This window comes from Mycetomoellerius zeteki, unplaced genomic scaffold (assembly GCF_001594055.1).
Source record: "Mycetomoellerius zeteki isolate Tzet28-1 unplaced genomic scaffold, Tzet1.0 scaffold108, whole genome shotgun sequence".
Lineage (NCBI taxonomy): Eukaryota > Metazoa > Arthropoda > Insecta > Hymenoptera > Formicidae > Mycetomoellerius > Mycetomoellerius zeteki.
The window spans coordinates 1202787-1228303 of NW_017255996.1; the positions used below are offsets into that span (position 1 = coordinate 1202787).

Consider the following 25517-nt stretch of genomic DNA (forward strand, 5'->3'; position numbering starts at 1 on the left):
CGACGTGCCTTTGGCTTTGGAAGCAGTGCTGGACGCGCGTGATACCGCCACGTCGGTATCTGGTCTCGAAAAAAAATATATTCCGGCTTATAAGCTCACGGGAACCTATTAATAGAGCCACTTGAGATACGCTTATTTACTCTCGGCGAATACACTTACTAGAGCTCGCGCGACTCGACTGCATCTATTAGCGGTTAACGCGTTTGCGATTTTAACGTCGCGGATTATCATCGGGGGAATAAGCAGCTTATGGGGCCGGGGGTGCTAATTAATTTTCTGGAAAAATCGCGCGGGGCACATCGCGTAAATACTTACAACCGATCTCGTAAAAATCTCCGACATTGCTGGATGTGAAAATGCTCGCGTGCAATTCCGCTCGTATGTGATACTGTTCGCGTGGCTTAAGACGAATCGATGTAACTTAAACACATTTCGTCGCGAGTGGACGTCAAAGTTATCCGCGCGTGTAAATAAGTACAGACGTCGTAATAGCGATTTATCGCGACGCTATCCCGTCGAACGAAGCTTGAATGCTACAAAAATCTCACACTAATAGCGTACCTCTCACGTTGATTGGTCTTTCGTGTTGCCTTGCTGATGGACGTTGCGTTAGAAGGAAAACAGCGAGGACTGAGCACCACGAAGGGACGAATTTCGCGAATGAGAATAATTGCCGGTCTTTATTACGAGCCGCTTCCTCCGAATTCGGTGTAACAGCGAGCTCGTATTATGACGACGCTGTCTTACCTCCGTGAATAACGGAGCAGCTCTCTCTTTTTCCTTCCTTTCCGACAGCGAGGAAGCGAGAGTTAAGCTCCTTTTCTCCAGTCAGCCGAAGAAAAAAAGGCACCTTCGCTCGAAGTCGTCGGAAGCTAAGAACCGACGGACCTCAGTCTCCTGTACTTATCTTCCCCTCGCAATCGATGCAATATATTCAGGGCGCAAACCGTCGTTGTCGTTCGCTGAATGGACGTTTTCACTTAAAGTCGCGTTCACTCGCCGGACAAAGGAATCATTATCGGGGGTAAAGAAAGGCACCATGGCGTAACGGACACTTAAATACGCGGAATTCACGCCCCGATCACGTGAATACGGAAATGCGACAGACAGAGCGAGGACGGATTCGCATGCGAATCCGTTTCTGTCTCCAATTAAGGTAACCCAATTTCGGTATCTGTCCAGGCGGTCTTCGCAAGCAATAAAATAAATCGGTCGTCTTTTTCTCGTTTGCGTGCCGAATGTGTAATTTAATTACAATGTTGTTAATATGTACGAATATAATTGGAATACGGTTCATCGATTCCTTAAATCGCGTGTAAAAATATCCGCACGGTAATTCATCAGTGAAACGCTGTAATTATCATTATTGTGTGTGATTACCACGGCGATTAGCTGCGTGCGCGTGCACGAATAGTACTATTAGCTTTTACGAGTATTCGCGTGACCGGCTGCGATAACTCATCGCCGAGGGAATCGTTGTCAATGGACGCGAAATGCTGAATATTCATTTCTAATTGACCACCCGCGGCAGCCTGTATCAGTCCGGACTTGTCCTCTTGTCATTCTTCGTCATGCGTGGCAAGTCGATAGGTCAGCGATTTGATAGAGTACCGCATCGAACAAAACGCATCTGGAATCGCCGTGGATCGATGCGGGTATTCAATTTTCTGTCAGTGCCCATCTATTAACATTTACCTACGGGTCGGTGATTACCGGGGACGTTAAAATAAATGGTAATTTCTCCCATCGTGATGCCTATTTTCCGGAACCTCGATTTCGTGGATGGATCGCGTAAACGACGTTAAGAGATTCCTGAATTACAGAATCCGCCAGGTGATCTATGAACTCTCGCCTACTGTTCGTAATCGAAGAGGTTACGAGCGGAATATATAATTATAGCGTTGCATTACTGGAAATGCTTTAAGCTATTTTGCCAACTTATTTCGTGCAATTAATTTCAGTAATGTAGAATATTTAAATACAATATTAATTTAAAGAAATATCCTCGTTTCCTAAATAATACATGGAAAGAACGGTTTTGCTGAAGCATTTAAAAATTTAGTTAGATATTTGAAAACAATTTTAATGGACTATCAAAATAATTACATAGGACGTTCAAAGTGGTTGCTAGAATATCAAAACTTTTTGTAGCAATAATCATGATGTTTAAGATTCCTACGTAATTATTTTGATAATCTAACGAAATTATTTTCAAATCTCTTCTAACTAAATTTTTAAGTAATTCAGTAAAATCGTTCGTATAATCAAGGATTGCAAAAAAAAAAAGGAAAGAGGTATCAATCAATTTTGCCTATTGAAGTTTTTATTTGGATGACCTTAAGAAAATGAGCCAGTATACCTGCGTGCAAATACCAATGGAGAAAACGATCGGGGGGAGGTAGTGGCGTGGCTTCGACAAGGGAATCGCATGAGACGGCTGCATGCATCTTCCGGAGATCCGTTCATGGTTTATCGAGGTTCCACGTAGAGCATTGTGGTTGCTGCATAATATTAACATTAGTGGTGATTAGTGGCTTGCCGACCACCGATACCGGGCAATAGCTCCGAACGCGCTACTCTCTTCTACACGCGACCTTCCATCCATTAACGAGACTTCCAAGTCGACTCGAATTTCTGCTCCTCCCTTTCCTGTTTGCTTCACAGAACAGTGGTACATAGTATATGCGTTCTTTAGTTTTCTGTTTTCTCTATTTATAACACAAGCCGAATAGAAACAAATAGAACTAATTAATTCTCATATATGTATATAATAAGGGTTCGGAAGATATTGCGTGAAAGAAATAATTAGATGCAATTAATAGCAGTAGATAGAAAAATTATTATACTAATTCATTTGGCATTTGTAATTATAAGTTTTATTTCGCTGCATTATTAATGGCATTAATAACTACGTATGATATTCGTAGCTATGATAAAAAATATACAATATAATATATTAAAAGGAAACAACTTGGGTTGTATGTATACGATTTAACAATCAAGCTTATCATCATAACGAGTTATTTTATCTTTTAACAATTAGTTATATACTAGTTTAGCTTGCATTTAATAGATGCGTAAATATTATAAAAGTATGTTACATTTCCTACGTATACAAAATATTTGCTCATAATCGCGCATGGACTAAAATTTCTTCAAAATTTATTCGTATTTCTTTGCGACTTAAATATCATAAAGATCGCAAGATATGAATTTTTCTATAAATGAAAACATTTAGAAATCGCCAAGGTAATTCACAAATTTCCAAAACAAGATATCAAAAAAATAACTCAAGATATAACGAATGTATAATGACATTATCAGGATCACAGTATTTTAGATTCGCATAATTAATCAAAGCGATACATCGGGGGAAAAAATTCCCGAATGAAACCAATCCATGCCGACGGTATCAGCAACGGTTAGTCGATTGCAGTTAAGATACTCGACCTATCTCGTATCAGAGACGCGCGTACTGTATAAACCAATCTCGCCCCGACAAAAAATATGATTCAGTGGACACGAAGAGAGTGAAATTCGCCATAAACGCCGAGAAGCAATCGACATGCTTGATTAAATCGCGCCATCGATAATCGGCGTCGCGCCGATCCCGGCGAGTGCGCGCGATTTTCCTCGTGCTGGCAGCGGAGTCGACGTGACTGCAACGCGGCGGCGACTCGTTAGCCCGTGCTCTCTCTTCCGCGCGTGGTGCATACAGCATACATATGCGTCGGAATACCTCTCTCGCCGGCGCGGAACGCATCCATGAGGAGTAAAGAGATAGGGTCCCGACCGCTGTGACTTGTTTATGCGCTCGGGCCCCCAACTACTTGCCCCTGTAGCGGCGAACTAAATCACACCCCGCGGATTTTATATTAAAACAAATAATTAATTCAGATGCCCGGCGCATCGGGTGGTCTGCACGGCCACGGCGTCTCGGCCCTCGATCCTCTCGATCCTCTCGATCCCGAACGCTTTTTCGTCGCGGCGGGAAACGGAGGGGAAAGCGGCGTGTAGTCACGCTACCGCTTTAACACTATCGTCGTCAGCGGGGGTCGTCGTGGAGGCTTGTTGGAAATCTGCTCGTAAAGCTCGCGATATTACAAAACGGCACCAGCGACGGACAGGGCGTGGATATGTGAGTGCGTGCGTGAGTGCTGTACCTGCGTCCTGAGAAAAAAAATAGGTGAATCGAAAGGGACAGGAAAATTTACGCGTATTGTAAAATTCAATATTCGATATAATCAATTGATTTTCCAATATCTACAATCGATTTATTCTCTCTATTTAGTTTTATTTCTGATATATCGAAATCATCATGTATTTCTCGTAAGCGATTTGCCAAATAAAAATAATCTTTTTAGGTCTTTTTGTGGATACGCATATCGAAAGTTGCATTGGCTCCGTGGCTGAATAGTTATGAATACGAAAGTTTGCGGATGTTCTTATCCGTATATACGTATAGCCGCGTCGAAAGATTAGTCGAAAATATCCTAGCTGGAACAAGGTATGTATCTCCTCGCAGAAATGTCTATAGAAGAGGACGCTTGTCTATCTTCGCTTCGTAATGTCGGCGCCCTGTTGTGAGCCTACGAATAAATTCCTGAGTAATAGATGTTATTTAGTAGAAACTCGCAAGGGGAAATACGCGGGATCCGGTACGCATGTTGCGTGTATTGTAAGTGATCGAGCATGTTGCGTAACAGTCGATTCGAACATTTCTGTACAGAAAATTGTCCCGGCAAAGATCCTGGCAAAAGCCGCTGTACAAGAGTCGCGCATTATTCGTGCGGAAACTTGTCGTGCGCGTCGATTAAATAATCGAGTATCTTTTCTTATCGAGAGCTTCTTCATCCGTGCAAAGCGTATAGTACGGGACCGGCAGTAATTTTCGTTATGAAGATACCTCGAGTTTGCGAGGATATTTTCTAAGCTTAGGAGAAAATTCATTATCATACAGCACGATCTTTCGTAACGGTTAATTCCACGGTTCTGCGGAAACAGGTTCGTTTAGATGAACTTTGTACAGTGTTATTGCGGCCGATCTGCCTATCGCTTCGAGCAACAACTGAACAGGTTGTCGCACGAAAAGAACGGCTGATTTTTGAAAATTATTTTATGACTTTGCGTTTCATTTGCAATACAAAATTCACGATAATGGTTTCATATTTATTATTAACTGCATCCATTTTTCTGATTGTATCGCCGAGGACGTGTTTACAGTGGCTAAGTAATTAAGTTTGGTTATTAACGTGATAATAAATGCCTCAACCATGAATTATTTTATGAAGAAACATTGGATTTCGTGCAGAGGCACGATGAGGTGCCTCAGAATTGCCATCGTTTCGCAGTTAACTCCTCTTTTCACCTCGAATATCGTTATCGACACAGTCGGTATGTTCGGGCTCATGTCGGATGATAAACCGTTCCGCCGCATGCTCTCCAAATAAAGCTATGTGATATAAGAGAGCATGTTCCGAAAAAAATTATGAATCCGTTGAATACTGTACTACAACAGCCTCGGAAGAGAGTGCACGCACATAGCGATGGATAAGTCAAAAAGTAATTAACTGTTCGTTGTATTACGACAAATGCTGTACTTTTAATCAGTATATTTCTTTGAAATATAATCATGATATCTAGTTTGCTTTTATCTTCTGTTATTCTTATAAAACTATTATATAATTAAACTATATGAGCTGTAATATAATTAGGTATGATAAAATAGCAAGTCATAAAATAAGCAGCGATAATAGATAAAAATTCAAATTTAATTTCAAATTTACAAATTTAATTTTAGTATCTTAATATTAAAATAATAAATAAAATAATAAATATTTTTTTCTTATTTTATATACATATATTTTACTTAATAATCATCTTATTCCGTTATAAAATTTATAGTTGAGTCGCATGGCGACGAACAGGTTTGTATTTATTACGAAACAAGCGAGGTAAATTGAAAGATAATATCATATCTTTAAGAACGTTTTTTTGTAAGAATCTTGTCAAAACGTAACGAGTTGACTAGTTTAGAGAAACCGTTTCGAAGAAGTCGATAATAAGTTAAAGGAAATTCCTCGGAAACTTTGTCCATTTATAATGATAGCGAATTATTTGTTTCGGCAGTGCTCATGTGCAAGTCATAGTTGGTAAAGAGTCGTGAAAATCCGTCTTCATAATGGAGGGCTTTCATTATGTGAAATACGTGACTTTAATCGTTGAAGAAAGGGAGATACAGTGTAGATCTGGAAGTTTATGAATTTCACGAGTGCTCAGCGAGTCCACTCTGACATTTGTGGCGTTTGTTGGTCCTCGGACGTTTATTAAGAACGCAGCGAAATCTAGTGCCGGAGGTAATTTCTGTCACGTTTGCAACGAAACGATCTACAAGAGATGAAAGTAATCAAGATCGAGCAGAGAGAGAGAGAGAGAGAGAGAGAGAGAGAGAGAGAGAGAGAGAGAGAGAGAGAGAGAGAGAGGCCTCGATTTATGGTACACTTTTTATGTATTGTAGAAAATTGACATAATTGTCGATCGAATGACTTTATTTATACGTTTGCGCGTATTTTACATTCTTCGTGGCTTTAATGAATGGTTTGGCAGGCATTACGACATATCTGATAGTTCAATTTCCTATTTACTTGTATCTAAGAAATATACAAAGTAATAAATGATCAGTGATAAATGATGTTCTATTTTTGTTATGTTTAATATTGTATTTTTATATTTTTACGATTTAATTAATTCAGAGATCGTGCATAACATATTACTTACTTTTAACCCTTTGGTACCACCATTGCGTATGGCATACTGGCTTTCTCTTTTCAACACTTATTTCATTGCTTTTTTTTATTAGTAAAGATATTCGCTTATTATCATTATGTTTCGTAATGTTTGACGTTTCAGAAAAAATATTCCTTACAATATATTCATTATAATGAAAGTTATAAACAAGTGAATTGATTGAGTATAGTGTATCCACAGTGTGGCATCGAAAGGTCATAATTTTATACAGAAAAGATGAGTTTGTTGAACTATTTAAAAATCTAACTATAGCTACAGATTTGATAATAATTTTATCGTACCACCAAAATAATTACGTTGGACGCTCAAGCTGATTGTCAGAATGTCAAAACTTTTTGCATCATGCTTAAGTGTCTTACGTAATTATTTTGATGCGACAAAGTTATTTTCAGACCTCTATCTTGCTAAATTTTCAGATACTCCAGCAAAATCGTTCTTTCCGTGCATACTTAATTTTTCATACGCACGTATACAAACACATTCGTCTGACATTTAAAGATACCACTGTCAGACACAAGAGCTATGATATACGAATATCTATTCGCAAGATGCGTTCTATCTGTAAATGTCTAACCCGGAAATGGAAGACATTAATGATCTGATGTGTATATGATTCTTTGCGATATACGCGCTCATATATTGTCATTATTTATCGTAGACAAACACTTTATCCACACATTACGATCAGTTAACTTGTATTCTCTCTCTTCCGTTTATTTTTTCACGTATCTCTCGAAGCTGATTCATATTTTAGCAAGTTCATTGTGCCTTTTCTAAAATGGGCACATATCCAATCGCGGAATTTATTGCTAATAATGAATATCGTTAAACTAATATGATTGTGTGATATATGAATAATTTATATCTTACCGATATGATAGTTGTATATATTGTTGTGACGTTAATTATTGTTAGCTATGCAATTATCGTTAAAGCACACTTTGACACTGACTAATAACATCTTCGTACTTTCTCTTCTTTCTAGTTAAATGAGTTTCGCAATTCATGCTATGGTCGTATTTTCTGTTTTATCTACCAGTTGCACTGAATGCTTTAACCGTGCAAAGATAATCGTGTGTCAGTATATAACGTAGAGTGAAAGTGAATTTGCAGAAACATCCCCCCTGCTGGGGTAGTCTTGTTAGTCAAGGGGTGATTGCAAAGGCGAAGCCAATGACGAATTATGTAAATCATCTATCGCGTGTAAGGGTTGGAAACGTGTGTCTTTGTTGTCATGGAATACTTCTGTCTCATGAAATATTTCTGAACAATTTTTTTATGCGTAAGATTTACATATACTATTGTAAGTGAAATAAATCTAATGATATTGGCTGTGAAATTATATTGTTGTATACAAAAGGCAAATAATAATTTTCTCTATGACGGTTTTATAGAAATAATCGTTGTGTATGCATAAAATGCAGGTCATTATATGTATATGATTTGCATTAAAAATTGCTGAAAGTTACGAACGATCTTCCATCATGGATGCGCATAAATCGATACATCGCTTTTTCGAGTAGTGATTTTTTGCATCGTCGCCGCGAGGGAACGAACAGACGACGTATGGGTTAGGCGTATTCAATTTCTCTGTTCGCGTACCGTCACCCGTTGAGCGATAAACGGCGACTTTAGTTCGGACAATGACGTTCAATGTAGCGTGACGGGATGATACGTTGCGGGTGCCCGACCACCCGCCGGGAAGCTCTTGGTTGCTGAACATGGGGGCCGCACATCATTACCCACCGTTGTTGACACTAGCTTATAAACGTCGTCATTCGGGCTCGGGGATGTGTGACGGACAGTCAACACTGTAGTGCCACGTCACGACTGGAAGCTAACATTCGATGGGGGTTGGAAAAATCCCCAACTTGCAACCTTGCTTTAATTTGTTAACGAATGACATTATTAGCTTTTTTTATCGATAAAAGATTACCACGAACATGACAAACGTATGTGCCAGTCCTACAATTACTGTCTATACGATACTTTGTAAATACTTCTTTGCAGAAATAGAAGACGATATGGAAGATGATATAGAAACATACAGTGCTTCTCGGCACACGTTTCATATTCCGCTTGACTGAGAATTTGATGAAGTAACAGGCTGAAGGTACCGAAACAAGATAGAAGAATAGTAGGAACTCGCAAAGCGGCACAAGCGCAGTTGCTCGGGCGTACATGGGGCGGAATATAAGCTCCAATAAATCCGACTGCGCAGTTAAAAATTGATGTAGTAGTTTCGGAAGTGCATGGGGCCGGCGGTTAAGTCACGTATGTAGTCAACGGTAAACGGAAGCCCATATCAATAAGTATCGGCTGTGTGTATCGGGATCTCTGCGCGCGAACGAGCGGGGGAGGATTGAGAGGGAGGAAAAGGGGGGAGATGGCGCGCCGTGTTGTATAGAGAGCTAGTCGATGGGATGGCGGTTCCAAGGCCGGGGGTAAAATAATGGGGGCGGACGCTCGACTCGAAACATTGACGTTGCCCGGCGCGCTTACAAACACACCGACACCAATCGAGCATGGCTCTTCCTACACAAAACCGATGTAGGGGGGTTTCGTTGGCCAGGCGGCCGGTTGGCTTTACAGGGGGGAGGGGAGGGGAAGAGAGAGAAAGAGAAAGAGAGAAATAGAGAAAGGGAAGGGGGAGAGAGAGAGAGAGAAAGAGGTAGGAGTGTAGGGAGGGAAGAGTAGAGAACGGAGGGTAGAGTATCAAGAGAGGCGCGGAGGGAAGAACACGGAGAGGATGAGGGAAATACGCATATATATCCTTGTACAACGTTCTATGCCATCGATGCGGCTCGTGTTTAACGCCCTTATAAATGTGTAATGCGTATACTTGAAAGTGGGAACGATCGGGACGCGGGACGGGAGGGCGGCAGAGGACCGGGTGTAGGACGTACCCGCAACTCGCCGGGGTGGGCCCTCTGCGTATCGATAAACGATCAATCAACCGGTACACCTATGGACGAGGCCACCGAGGGTAAAAGAGGCGGCGGTGGCAGCGGCGGGAAGGCAGAGACGGTCGGAGGAGAAGGAGGAGGAAGTGGTAACGGAGGACGACGTAGGGGTAGGAAGTACAAGGGATGAGAGAACGGTACGATGGTGGGTGAAGATGGGTATGTGAGAGGAAGGATGGAAGGGGTTGAACGGAAACAGCGGCAGTAGGGGCAAAAGACAGAGGAGGCACGAGACGCGGAGTGAGGGTAGCGCGGGGGAGGGTGGCGGCTTGCAGAGTATCGACCCATCGCAGAGGAGAAGGCAGCCAGGGTCGCCGTCGCCGGGTTTTGTTGATGTAGGTGTACACGCTCCGCGTATCTGTCTATCTGGATATCTGTGCGAAGACGTTACGAGACTCAATCTTGCTGTCGCATCGGCGATACGAGTCTGAATCGTTTCCATGCTTTAATTCCGTTGAGGCATACCACTTGGGAGTGTTCTGCGATTTCTCGAACGTATATGCTATTCAATCTTGACCCTCGGGATTTACAGCTTGTCTGACATGACTGCAATAGAATATGTCTACGATTTCGCTTTAATCTCGAAGGTACATACTTATACGTCATGAGTCCTTAACAAGAATGTGCATAGTAAGAAGATTTACAGAACTTCTTAGATCATTAATGTCCCTTTAACCTGAAGTAATCTTCATTTTATGGACTTTCACATTCGCCACTGCGCTCTCGAGGTGTACGTTCCGCCTGAGTATCCAGGAGCAACGAGCTCAATGTCTATATTTCTACGATGTGTTTTCTCTCATCCTCCAATGTGTATCTGAGACGACAGGGAAGCTATTAGAGAAGGAACGCGATCATTGAAGTAGCCGAGTCAAATTAACTGCGGCATGCTCGATGTATATTCTAAAGGACATATCGCGATTCCGTATCACTCATGCACCGTTAAGCACGTTAACGACTTCAAGCTGTCTGAAACGCATCGCGTCCTCAGCGTCTTCAGCGTTGTCATCGTGTTGCTTACCATAAACGACATGTTCAATCGGAGAAGCTCGTTTCGGATGTATCATCAGACGTACGTCTCTCTCATTTTTACCCTTCGTGTATCCTCACCTGCTCCCACATGTTTCCGCTCCGTTTTAAGCGGCATGCACGGCGCTTAACTCGCACAGAGGGGGAACAATGCACAACCACCGAGCGTAGCTACGTGGATCTGCTCATTGTGGGGTCAGGTGGGTCGTCGGTCGGCGGAGAGCTCGTTGGCTGGCTCCGCGGGGTGTGGCCATATAACCATAGCCACAACGATTCTCTCCTCTCTCTCTCTCTCTCTCTCTCTCTCTCTCTCTCTCTCTCTCTCTCTCGTCTGCTCTCGCAGTCTCACCCTTTTCGTCTGTCCAGTTTCTCCTCTCGTTTCATCGTCGCGCGTTTTACTCCTGTAGCGAAACGCTACAGGAGTAACGTGTTTCGTCTTGCTCTTGCGAACTGAATCCACGGTCGACCGTACTGATAACAATAGCGAGCTCTTTCTTCCCTTTCTCTCTATCTTTCGTTCGTATTCTAACGCTTAGTGTTCCCCTTTCTGCCCGAAGCCGGTGCGCGCGCGGCAGTAGGGATACGCCAGTGCGTGTACGCCATCGGGAGCTACCAAGCAGGCGCATCGTTGGCCTATTACAATGGCCAGCCCTCCTAAACGTTTCATTGTCATCGGCGTTCTCTCTGCCCATGCGTCGATGCGCGCGAACCATTGTTTCTCGTCGAATGGGCGGCTCTCCACCGCCAACGAGACCACCGTCATCGGATAATATCGCGCCGTTTCCACGGTGAGGCCAGCCGAGGCGTGAGTTTCTGCGCGATCGGCCATCCATGACCGCCAATACTAGAGTATATTAATTGCTTTTATCTAGAGATGCAATCCCCTTCTGTTGGAAAGGTGTTGCGATATCATTAGCATGATAGATTTGTCGGCTAGATTGTTCGATCAATTATTAGATGTATAAATTTCACTTTACAAATCGCCGATTGTTTTTATTGCAACGGTAATGTAATTTATCTTTAAATTTGTGCATCAAGCTATTACAGATGTAACATATACATTGTAACTCTCTCCTCTCTCTCTCTCTCTCTCTCTTTCTTTCTAAGTAATTAATGTGTATATTTATTATATCATTTTGTATATATTTCCACGATTTGCACGCTTTTGCTTTGTCCTTACTATGTGTAACGAGGCGGCAGCTAAAGCTCACTTTTCTCTTTTGCGGTAGTTTATACCGCTTTTTGCGAATGCAGGATAATCGGAATACATATTTGTCGCGTTTAACATCAGAGAAGTGAGATATATCATCGTGGCACGAACTTGTTACCACGCTACCGTGTATAGCTAGATCTAATAATAAGTTCCGAGGATTATTTTTTTTTTACTAACACATATACATATTGATTATTTACGCGTGCCATCGAAGTTTTCCTGCTTACGACATTCCTCCGTCCGGTGAAAGAACAAGTTTGTTCTGTAACGACAAAAAACAATTATCGTGAAAACTGCATTCATTAATAACGGATAACGTATCGTTGCATCGCGTCACGTAGATATTCAGGTAGAACCGGTCGGACTAACTCGATATGCGAATCTTTCAGATAAGCACGCATCGTCAAGTAAATCAGGCCTTCTCTCGTTACACGCGTATTCTTAATGCAATATCCCGGGACACCGACTACAATCAACTACGGATCTTACAACCAGTGCTAAAGATAATGATCCCAGCGGCCGATAAGTATTAATAGCGTGAGCTAGTTGCGTCGATGCACGGTTACAAAGCGAAGATACGTCCTTCCGTTTCTCATTCCCATTATATTAAGTGCTTCCACTTGCCGATTCAAAGCTCGATACACTTGATACGCGCAATGCATTTCGAATTGTCTTGATTTTTGACGTTCGCAAAACAACGAGTCCGAGTTCCGGTCGTGATGCACGGTGCTAAACTGTAATTATCACGAATTCATCTTAAGAAGTGATCACGCATTCTTCTTGCTACATGATATTACCGATGATCTACAGTACATTGAAAATTGTAGTCTTCCGCGGCGCACGATCGCGATCTTCTTGATCCACGTCCAGGGTAATAAATCTGCCCTAATGTTGGGTTACGAGAAACAGTTATCGGAGTCTTGAAATTTATCGGTTCCTTAACAATTTTCCGCTATTATCGTCAACGATCATTAACAATTCTTTCAATCGTAACAATTCAACGGCAGTTTCTTATAACCTGAGATTAGTGCGCTATAATAAGTTTAAAATATATTATACCTTTTAAACAACTATGGATGAGGCATAGATTACAAACGCATTGTTCGAAAATATGATTTCCATACGTTAATGCTACGTTACGATGATAGATAATCGGATCTTTAAAATTTATCGCCTGTTCGATAATTTCAATGTTACATTTGACATTTGATTTGTATAATTATAATTTGATTCTCATTATAATGATGAGAGATAGAGAGAGAGAGAGAGAGAGAGAGAGAGAGAGAGCAATTTTTAACTTGCTCTTCGTATATAATGCGTCGCTAAATATTGCTTTTAATTGTTTAAACGATATCAATATCAATATTACTTTTAATATTGTAACTAAGTTGCACACAAGTAAGATATTTTGCCATTTCCAATAAATACACCATAATATAACGATGTTTTTTTTTTAAATATTTTGCAATATTTAATTTATATCCAGTATGGTTGTTCTCTCGTGTCTCTCGATAGCAATTTTCTTGATTTGCTCCCACAGCATAGGATAGGGATGAATTGTTCTGGTAAAATCTGCGCGGTCCAGGCGATATAACTCGCAGATTTCAACAGCGACTACACTGGCTACTCTTCGCTCGTCCAGCATCACCAGCGCAATCTCCCCAAAGTACGCGCCATCCTCCAAGTGACATACTTCCTTTCCGGTGCTCGTATAAATAGCCACTGTACCACTGGCGATGAAGTACATGCAATCACCTGGTTGATTTGCCCGTACAATCACGTCGTTCGGTAAAAATATTTCGGATTTTAGTAAGGCGACAATACGCGTTATTAATGAGAGAGGTAGATTGTTGAAAAACGTAACGTTTTCCACGAGTTTGCGGCAAACGTGCATCCCGATCTCCTGGCGCATAAGCGGGGACAGAGTATTGAGGATCTCAGCTTCGCAGAAATATCGATATTGAAAGCAAAACTCATAGTAGTCTACGATACGACGTTGAGTCGAGTACGGTAGTTGCCGACGCTTCATATAGTGCTTGACTTGTGCCATAATGTCTTGATATTTTATCTTAGAGCCATTGGCACTCTTGTATAGCTGGTTCACACGAGCTATTAGAATCCATATAATTAGACTCCCCAAGATTTGTAAGAGGATCACCAGCGTGAGGTCTGCATCGATTTTTGGTCTTCCATGTAAAAAACCCGCCGACAAAAAAATGGGAACAGCGCGTAAGAGACTGTGCAGATATTGAAAACTTTTGGGTTCTTCCCAAAGATTAAATTCATTTATCCAGTAGTCATCGCTTGGTTGCTTCGGTAGATGCATGGAAGTCGCCGCTATTGGCACTAGCCAGTAAAGACAAGACTGCCATTGAAACATTATCATTAGCCAAAATATCACGACGCAGACTTCATAGATGGTCATTGGAACGTCGTATGCGTGAGCAATTTTTATCATGTAGGAACTAAGAGAAAATACACGAAATCCGCATATCAAAGATACTAGCTCACGTGCAACCGCATTCTCTTGCCATGTTTTAATAAACACGATATCAGTTGGTAGAGAACCTAGCAAATCTGGCAAGAAAGTACCGTGTCTTATATATTTCTTCATTATCTTTTTCGGTTCCATCACGACAGTATGATGCACCTTGTCGAAATATCTGTTTATCAATAGATAGACAAATTTTTAATTTTATAGAAGCTTTAATAAATAAATATTATTATAACAAGAACATTAGAATGCAACATCCAGAAATTGTGTTTCTGCGTTGCATTCTGTGGAAATGTGAAAATATCACAGCGCTATAAAATAAATTTAAATTTGATTAAATTATACCCTGTCATAAAATTGATGATTATGTCCATGCAACAGAAAGAAAGTAGGAGATTTTTACAAATTGTCCAATAACGTAAACGCATCTTTATTTCGAAGGCAGCTTGATACGGAGTAACCAACAGTAAGCATGTTATTATTAAAATCATTAGGATATCCCAGAAAAGTCTGCGCTATAAAAGATTTTTTTTTAGTCAACAATAAAATAAAAATTGAGATAAGGCTAATGAGAGTCTAACGCTGGTAAGAGCGAAGAGTTAGGATATGTAGATAATAATAAAATTTTAATTTAGAAAAGATATAGTTTAGTATATTTGATATGTAAATGCATTTTGACATAATGAATTTTACATATATGAGAAAGTTGTAAAAATTTGTCAAGGAAATATACCTAAAAATACTGAATGGATGAAGGATATGCTTGTAGTTATGTAAATGCCGTCGCTTTTCCATAATTATGGAATCGCGGCTGTGTAAATACTTGTGGGCAGCTGGATTTTTTCCTGATGCCATCAGTAAAGAGCGGAAGGTGTCAAACGCTTTTTGGAAGAAATTGCGATTGGGAAGAAGGAATATATCTTCTCGGTTCGTCTCGATTTCACATTCATGCTCCACATGAAGCATTATGGAATTGTTTAATTGCGAGTTAAAGGTAATGTAAAAAAAGGAGTTTTATTAAATGCAATATTCTAATTACAGAATTACAAATATCATTATAGGCCATGAAACAAGCGTATATCGCTGATAATGGCGGCATCTCTTCGAATGAAAGGAGAACAATCTGTCCTTTCACAGCAGATTCGTGCGAGTGAATGCAGTCGGTAATATCGTTGCCGGTGGATGATCAAGCTTGTGTTCAGGTTTCTCTCAGAGTTTCTCTTTCGATATGATACCGGCACATTATCTTGAAGCCTGAAAGTGAACGTACTCGTGTTTTAGATGAAACTGAGCTTCATTGTTAGATGGAACTGTTTACTGATACTTTTACATATATAAAACGTGTACGTTGAATTATGTATTCAAGTATCTGCAGATATGTGCACAATCTTTGATTTTATTCCGTACATTGTTACGTACATTATTGTTCTATTCAATGCTATGTCTATAAAATATAACCGGGTAACAATGAATTATAAATATAATAATTAAAAATTTTGAAATAATTTAAGCTTAAGGGGAACCTAAAGCCGCCTATATTATCGACTAAATCATATAATTTTTGTATAACAAATACTTTTTTCTCTTTCACAGATTCAAAAGTCCTTTTTCAGGATTAAGGTATACACATTAATACGTGTTTGTGAAGTGGAATTTACGAGAACGACAAAAAATTTCGAAATTGAAATCTTAAGAAAAATTTTTTATCGTTTTCGGCATAAATTCCACCTCACTAACACATATTAATGTGTATACTTTAATCCTGGAAAAGAATTTTCGAATCTGTGAAAGAGAAAAAAGTATTTGTTATACAAAAGTTACGATTTAGTCGGTAAAACAGACGGCTTTAGGATCCCTTTAAAGAAGATATTAAAAATGTAAAGCGTCAGGCATATTTTAATAGTGTTTTTATGCAACGAAAAAAAAATTAATAAAAAGACTAAATTTTTTATTACTCAGATGTTTATTATACAGAAAAATGCACAAGCAGTTAATTTTTTACGTTGTTTTATTTCGAACGAATATAATTAAGATAAAAATCTTAACTTTTAGAATTATATTACTTGTACAATACTTTTTATTCTAGTTATTCTATTTTTATTGAATAATTTTGTTCAATTAAACACGATCTTTAATCGATATATGTATAAACATATTTTGAAATTGTTTGGAAAATCATCCCTAAATAGAAAAAGCTTGAATTATGATATATTTAGGATTTATTCTTATTCAAGTACTTCAATAAAAATTAGCATATACAACACACGCAATGTCGCGCAATTAAACAATTTATAATTTCAATGTAAAATTCTCATAAAAGCTTCCATTTAATAAAAGAGAATAACACAAAAAACAATTATATAATATTTAAAAAGTTAATATTTTGACACGAATGCAAGTAGTTAACTAATATGTTATATAGTTAATATGAAAAGTTAACTAATTAATTGGATGTACTTACCAAATTGCTGATTGTTCACTGAAACTGACTGTGTTCCGTTGACCGAGTTCCGTAAAGCTAAGAGCAGCATGATGCCTGCCGGCTCGAATCGTTTCGCTCGACTGAATGTATTACCTCTCCCCTTTCTCCCTGTTCTAACTTGCTCCATGAAAAACAAACATTAAGGCTAACTTTGAAACTCAAACGAAATATTAAATATCTTGTAAAATTTTATTTAAACTTTTACAAATGTTACAAATTTTTTGTAATTTTAATTCAAATTAATTCAATTCTTTTTTTAATTAAAAATTATGCATAAATCTATCCTGAATTCCGTGGACTCGATTTAATAGATATTTTATTCAAAGAACATATTATTTCAAAATTTTAAACTGATCAATAATTGCAGTCGAAAAAAAATGTAAAATATCTGCCAAGAATTGACATTTGTACTGAAATTTTTTAATCCTATTATCTATATGTTTAGTAAAGGAGAGTAACTTAAAAAATTGTTTCGCAATTTTAGGCTTTTTTTTATAGCAGAATTGATGTACATTCGTTGATGTACGTATCTATAATATTTAAATTAAATTAGAATAAGATAGATATACATATATTTGAAGTTTGACAAAAAAAGGAAAGATAATTTTAGTACAGTCCTTTGCAGCGATAATAAATAAGCCTATTGCTGCCATTCTAATATTATTATGAACAATTTATTATCTAATTATTAGTGTGCTTGCTAAATTAAGATAATTGTCCACTGAAATTGTCCATTTTTCGTTGAGTTAGTTTCTTAAGCAAGAAATAATATGCCACCCGTCAACTTGAATCGTGTCCCTTCACTGTGTGACAATTAATGAGAACAATGTACTTTTAATCTAACAGTTTGTCCAATAAAAAAACATGCCAAAGCTAAAAAAAAACGAGAAGAAAAAAACATATGTATAAAAAAAAGGCGTTTACATATTGATTTATTTTTACTAAATTAAACTTTGTTTAAATGTTTAAATTTAAAATATATGTACAAATATAAGAAAATTTAGTCATGAATTTTATCTTAATTATATTCAATCAAAATAATAACCCAAAATATTAGAATTGATCGTAGGTATACTTTTACAATAAATATATTTGATAATAGTATTATATTTTATTTGGTCTTTTTTTGCTGTATTATTTCTGATGTGTATATTTGGCATAGATATACTGTTAAAATATACTTGATGCTTTTTAACATTTTGATCTTTTTTAAGATTTAAATTAAGGATTTAAACTATTTTAATTGAAGATTGTGAACATGTTACCCACCGAAAATATCCGTGACTACATAGTTCAACGTGCATACTTTGTGCACATAGAGGCGCCAGTAAACGGCTTCCACTTAATACGCGGGCACTCTCAGATTTCTCTCTGTTGACACTGTCTAAATAAAAAAAGATGTGATTTAATCTAAAATGGGGTAAGATGATTTCTGTATTTTTAAAAATAATTTCTGAAACCTAAATAAAGATTGGCAATATGCTGCTGGTAACATTTGATCGATTTTGTTGTGTACCCTTTTTCCTTAGGAGGACAGCACTTTACTTTTACTTAATTGCATTGAGAACAAAAAGTGCTTGAAAATATCTGTAATCATGTCCTTAAAAAATATCCAATATCATGCATTTCTTATTTCCATTTGATTTAAATTATTTATATATAATTATTTTAACTTTTGTTTCGCAATTTTTTTAATGATATTTTTTCACATTTATGCTATATAATTTGCAAAATATCCCATATAAAAATATTTTAATTGTTAATTTAATATATATATTATCTATATGTATATATGTATGTTAAATACTTTTGTTAAGAGAGATTTAATTAACATTTTGAATTAAAATTAAAAAGTTGAATTTATTATTATTAAAAAATTTGAATGTGTTGTATCGTTGAAAAAATTTAAATTTCACGATTCGTGCGAACGCGTTTACTAATATGCGTGTCCATCTCGAAATTAATACCATCCAATATGCGAAATGCATCATATTTTTCATACGTTCCAGTTCATAGAGACGTGAATAATTGCCGGTATGATTTGCGAGTCGCGTACATCATAGCCAGTGAATTTTGGTGTGGTCAGTTTATTTTTAGTGCAACTGACAGTTGGTTTCCGCGAGATATAAAAATATCGAACTGACTGTACGAATGAAGAAACGTTTTCCCTAGCGAGTGACAAATAAACGGTACATATGACAATATTTCGTTATGTAATGTTGTTATATATCCTGATATATTACACGTGTATCGACGATTGTTTTTCTGGAATTGAGATTTTTGTTATACGTGTTTGTTCGGATTATCATAGTAAAGATGAGAGCGTCTACCAACGGAGATCGCAGATCGCTTTCAGGATGGATGATCTGTTCACGGTACATTTAAGTAACGCTTTATACAAGTCGGCTTTATGAGGGCTCAGACCTTCGTTGCGTGCACAGCATATAAAGACAACCTTCTGGTATATATTCTACGCGTTGAATTCTCAATGTAACGACGAGATTTTATGGACAATTTTATTTGTTCCCTATACACGAATAAATGTGTATCCATGAACAAACTCCGCCATAACCATGCTTATTCGAGTGAGTAAAAACGATACAGTATCTTTCCACCCGCGCAGAGAAAATGTTCATATACTTTTATACTGATGCGCATGAAATTCAATTGTCATAAAACAAAATGCGAAAAAAGTAATTTGAAAATTTTGAGTGTTACTTATGCAGATATCGTTGCTGGAAAGGGGTGTCAGGAAACATTTTATCCCCGGGCTCCGGAAAATCTACCGGTTAAGCAGTGTACGCAATTTAAAGTCGCTACTTCTGTCCGTCCCGAGGGAATTAAGGGTCAGACGTGGAGGCAAGTATATCGCCAGGAAGTCGGGTTCTCCGCAGCTTTTTTCCTCTTCTATCCTGGTAATAAATTTTCAAGTCGTCCAGCAACGTCCTGGAACTCAGGAACGATGTTATAGACGGTGCTCGAGAACAAGAAGGGTGGTTACTCAGGGTACGCTCACAACCCTCCGCACATACTAACGTGGATTTACCGAGGCCCATCCTCCACGTAACAACGAGTGACTGCGGAAGAGTCTATATACGCGGTTCTGGGGTGGAAAGTTATGGGTGGTCTCGTTGCTGTATCAATATCTCGTTAGGGGCTACGACGAAAATAAAACTGGAATGTTCGTCTTTCTCGGGGCTGAAAGAGCTAGCAAAATTGTAATGCGACCTGTAGGCGCCATCGCGCCAGTCGCTTGTTACAACTTTGAATGTAGGAATAGTGGCATAGTATAGGAATTGAATTATTGTGTCATGTTTTATGAAAACTGCAATCGATCATAGCTATACACAGAAACCATGTGTTACGAAATCGGCTTACTGTATCAATATCAACTAACTGGGAAATGACGGAAGCGTTAAATAGGATCTCTAATACGTGCACGTTATCTGCTAGTTATCCATTGATATTTATGTCCTGTCTCTCATTAGAGGGAAAGATGGATGATTTCAAGTGCGTATATCGAGCTGTGTTTTGCGGTCCTATAATTGCTTCGAAATTTCAAACTTTATATGACATACAGATTTTCAAGAGAAAATATATATGCACATACACACACACACATATATATATCCTATTTCTAATTATACTAATTATTACATTTATCTAGAATATATTATATTACGATTCATATTCCTGATACATACACTAGTATAGAGGTTTCACGGATTACTGCAAGTGGTTATTGTATTCAGTAACGAGTGAATGGTCATGATCGATACTTAGTTATTCAAATAGCTTTGCCAATACTTTGCGGTGCAAAATTGTTATTTAGTTGATGCTGCAGTAACACTATTGTATTTGCTGCTACACTTGTATTTGCTACAGTTTAAAGCTCTGTAGAAATTATATACAAAAGGAAAATAACAATATTTGAAGAAATATGTAAATAAATGATATATTCTACATATTTAAGGATATTTGCATTATTTGTTTTTTTTTTTAGTAAGTATTCACTCTCACGTGTAGTTTTATTTTTATTGACATGGTAGGCTATATTTCAACGCAATTGTCAAGACCGAGATATTTCTTTTATATTTACAACGTAAGGGCGCGAACGAAGGTAATTCTTGCTTCCGCCGCAATGATCAATAAACCATCCCGTCCACACTGCTGAACGACGCTTTATACTTCGATGGATGTAACGCCAGGGAAAGAACCGCGTATATACGCAGTGAGCTGCCAACGATATAGCCAGCGAGACGAAAACACTCGTCTGCAGAGTCTAGTACTGGCGTAAATATACCGAATGGTAAGAGACGTAGCAGCAGTTACCCAAAAGCCATCGCTACCGGTCGCTTATGGAAACTCGACTCCGTAAATATTTTCGAGCACTCTGGTCTTTTTGGCGTGCCATTACAATCGAACGACACTCTATATTCTTGAAAATGCCTTCTATCTAAAGTAATGAACAGTGTGTGTTATATATATCCGTGTTACAGTATAAATAATAAGTAGATCCGAATTAAAACTTCCATTATTGGAACAGCTAGCGATGATATAATTATAAGTTACAATCATACGTGTAACGATTGTACTATAATAGTTACAGTCTATTCGTACAACGATTTCAGTCATAGTTGTCATTTAGCAAATAGAACGTTTCATTAAATTTTGCTAAAATAGACATCACATCGATTTTGTATCTATATTCAGTGTAATAGCAGAGTAACTTTCAAAATAAGCGATTTAAGGATTTTCGTTTTACATTTTTGACCAAATAACGTAATAACCGTGAAAGCATTTTTTCCAAAATAGTGCCTCGGGCAATTTTGTGATTATTTTTCCGATATAGAGTCCGCGCTACATTTCGCTGTAGTGATAGAGTTGCTGGAGGTATAACGCGTAATCTATTATTATGAGCCGGGAAGAGAGAGGAGGCAACTGGTGGCCATACGTACTTACGTTCGCTCTCGTGTGTTCTCGTACGTTCGCATCGCGCGCATATACGCGTCGCGGCCACGGCAAGTTACCAGTGATATAGTTTGCAGTTGAAACAACCGTTTCTACTGTCTAGCAGTTGGCGTTTAGCCAATCCCTGGTGCCGATGCGCCTCTCTTCACCCGTTATACGAGGATTAGAGTATACTGCGCTACCGTTCCTGTGTAATTTTCTCTTCTCTCTATCTCTCACTCTCTCTTTCTCTCTCTCCCCCCTTTCTCATTCTCTTATTCCATCTCCCTCTCCTTTTATTCCCTCGACATCTCGTGTATTCTACTCTTTATTGTCCGACTGGACCCCGCGTGCGGACGCGCCTCGGTTCTGCATTTGCATCCTGTTAAATGTCGTAAACTTGTCAAAGCGCGGGCCGTTATGTGCAGGATCGCAAGCCGTATTGCTTGCGAGCAACGTTTGCGGTATCCTCCGGCGGGTGCACGAAAGACAAAGCACCGGAGAGATCGAGAAGGGGTATCTGCCGCGCCGTTATTCCGAACGAATCGACGGACGAGTGCACTTAACGGAGATTAACGTTCTTATATCTCTATCTCGGCTCGAAGACGATATGTTAATGAGTTGATAATACCGAAATTTCGCTAACGAGGGCCGCTGTATTTCACTGTCGTAGCGACAAACAGACTTCTGCGATGGTTCTTGCGTGTCTTAATTCGAACGGAATCGCCGAACGTAGGAGTGCACTTAAGGCAGATTAAAACTGCCGTAACAGAAGATAAGTGTACGTCGATGTATCATTGATGTTGTAATTAGAGTTGTTAGAGCGAAGACAATGTGCATTTACGAACATATTCGCAATCAATATTAATGATACTGAAGCTTACTTATTTTTATGTGATTACAAATATATATTTCGAAAAAAAAGTATAATACATTCAAGTTTGTTGCTTAACTTTTACAGTACAAAACATTTTGTATTTTTGTTAAAAATCAATTTTTATTAAAACTGTGTTACATTAATTTGTAACATATCTGAGTGTTAACTTATAATGTGATTGTGTTACTTATATTTTGTGTTAAATTAATACTTAACATTTCTTAGTGTTAAAATAAACGCAATTTGAGTAACATAAAAAATAATGTATTCTAAAAGTAAACTCTAAGATATATATATAAATGGATAAAATGTGTTAATTTAATATAATTGTTAATTTTACTAAAGAAATATGCTTCTATAATTTTGTTGCAAATTTTATTAAATTTTTTGTGTTAATTTTTTTAAATAATATTTGTGTTATTTTTTATCGTATTAATCTTGTTTAAAATTAACACAAATATTTGGATGGACCATTTGGGACCAAATGTGCTACATTTATCACAAATTTTCCAACTGTGTAGAAAGTAAATTATTTGTTTATTTATAGTTTGTAAGTGTGATAAATTCCTATTACACATTTAATTCCTATTACATATGATGCGACATTAATTATATCATATTAATTATAGATTATTGGTTTTACCAGCATATATTTAGTAATAATAATAAATCGCGTTTTATGGAAGGACAACGTATCTAATTACTGCTAAACTTAGATACAAACGATAAATAATATCTGGTTCGCAATGATCGAAATCATCGGTGTAATGCTATTTCAGTATCTAATGCACGACTCATAAGTTATTTCACTATGTCTGGCTGCGCAGCCGGAATGCTCAAGTCTTCTCCGATATATATTTACATAAATATGCGCTGTCATCTGATTTATATGATTAATTAATTACGATCAAGATGCAGCAAAAGATGATAGAGCTATTTGCAGAATGCAACTTCTGGTATTATTATAAAATCTGACGCCTTAAATCCAATTTGATTGCTCATCCATGATAACGATGCACGGTTACTGCAATTTTTCATTTATGTCGTACGCCGATTTACGAGTCTATTAGTCGATAATGGTGAAAAATACGGCTGCGGGAATAACGATCTTAGCTTATAGTGATCATAAATGTAGAATAAAATGTCGCACAACGAGAGAGGTAATGCTAGCGATGCGGCCAGGCTGAGCATATATTCACGGTAAGTGGCGTGAGTTATGAAAACTTCATGATATATCCAGGATACTTTATGCCTTCATGAAGAACCGCTGAAATAACGTATAAGCGTGATGCTTTTCGCATACTCACATAATTAAAAACAATCCACTGAGACGCTGCATTCGCTATACAATACGAATGGCCGAAAAGCTGAAAAGAGTCAACTTTTGCTAAAAATAGTTGCCTGAAATCAGAGCCAAAATGTTACAATTAATTTAAAATAAATTTATTTAAAAATGAATTAATTCATTAAGGTAATTCTGGTACATATATTTGTCGTATCCATGGAAAATTTAATTTATTAAATTTTTATTGGCTTTTTAATCTTGAACATTGTAAACAGTACTTGATAATTAAATTTAAAAAACTTTTGAAAATTCTTGCATTTTTTTGTTGTATAGGTTACTCATGAATGAAACGTACGCGTTAATTTTATTTCTAAGTATTATTTGTAAATTTTTTTATGAACCGTAAAATGTGTTTTTTTATACATGTGTTATAACAAAATTTTATTAAAGAATAAGAATAATCAATTTCTATTTTTTCTGACTTCGGCAGCATAAATTCTCGTGCGGCGTAAATATCGGAGTTATCCTATATCCATAACAGAAAAATATTTTAAATAGTAATTAAGAAAATTGAGATGATATATTTTATGAGAATATCAATGCATATACTCTTGATTTTTAATTAATTAATAAAAAATCCGTATAATATATTAAAACCAAATATAAAAATCCATATAATTAAAACCGTATAATTAAAACAAAAAAAAACATTAATGTCTCGATATTGAAATAGATAATGTTATTTATTCAATATAGTCGAGAAATGGACAATACTCGAAATATCCAAATAATTTACATTACATCAGTATCGGAATTCTCGCTAGTTGTATATTGATTCTAGTGCAGATTTCAATAACACCATTAGCATTGTAATCAGATATCCATTGCATTATGTCACGATGAAATCCACACAGTGAAATTTATTCTGCACAAATTTGGATACAGAAATTTATTTCGTATGGTTGAATAGACAAACCCAACCTAAATTTTATATTTAAGCTAACCTTTCAAACATTATGCTTGCAATTATTGATTAGAAATGCGTAAATTTGTAATTACAAATAAATACAATTTACTTTGAGAAATAGATTGTGAAATTTTTCAAACGGCGCTGCGATGTAAATTGCATTATGTAATTACTATCTCTTGTACAAAATGCAGCGACATCTCTTTCAACATCTATGTCACGTATGTCTAATGTGTCTAGTTAGAAAAGTTAGTACAAGTATTATCTAGTTGATCTGGGCTAATTTGGACAATTCCTTGAAGATGTTATACGCTTGGCCAATTTGATGAATATTAAGAGGTGTGTATTGAGTTAGAATCTGCAGTTGTAGTCATAGATAGCAAATTGGGAAAGTTGTAGTGCTGCCGACGTTGCCAGAGCGCGTTTGCGTCTTGTTGTATTATCTTAGAAACT

At 37.5% G+C, this 25517-nt stretch overlaps 1 protein-coding gene across 1 annotated transcript; it reads right to left on the minus strand.

The window, feature by feature from the left end:
* Positions 1-11328: 11328 nt before the first annotated feature.
* On the minus strand, positions 11329-25276 carry LOC108725239 (potassium/sodium hyperpolarization-activated cyclic nucleotide-gated channel 2). The gene is given in 12 exon segments (XM_073512039.1): positions 11329-11609; positions 12033-12064; positions 12066-12147; positions 12210-12271; positions 13503-14381; positions 14514-14672; positions 14907-15018; positions 16965-17116; positions 18255-18369; positions 20787-20879; positions 21944-22055; positions 25238-25276. Coding segments are annotated over 12 exon segments (2118 nt in total).
* Between the last annotated feature and the right edge of the window lie 241 nt (positions 25277-25517).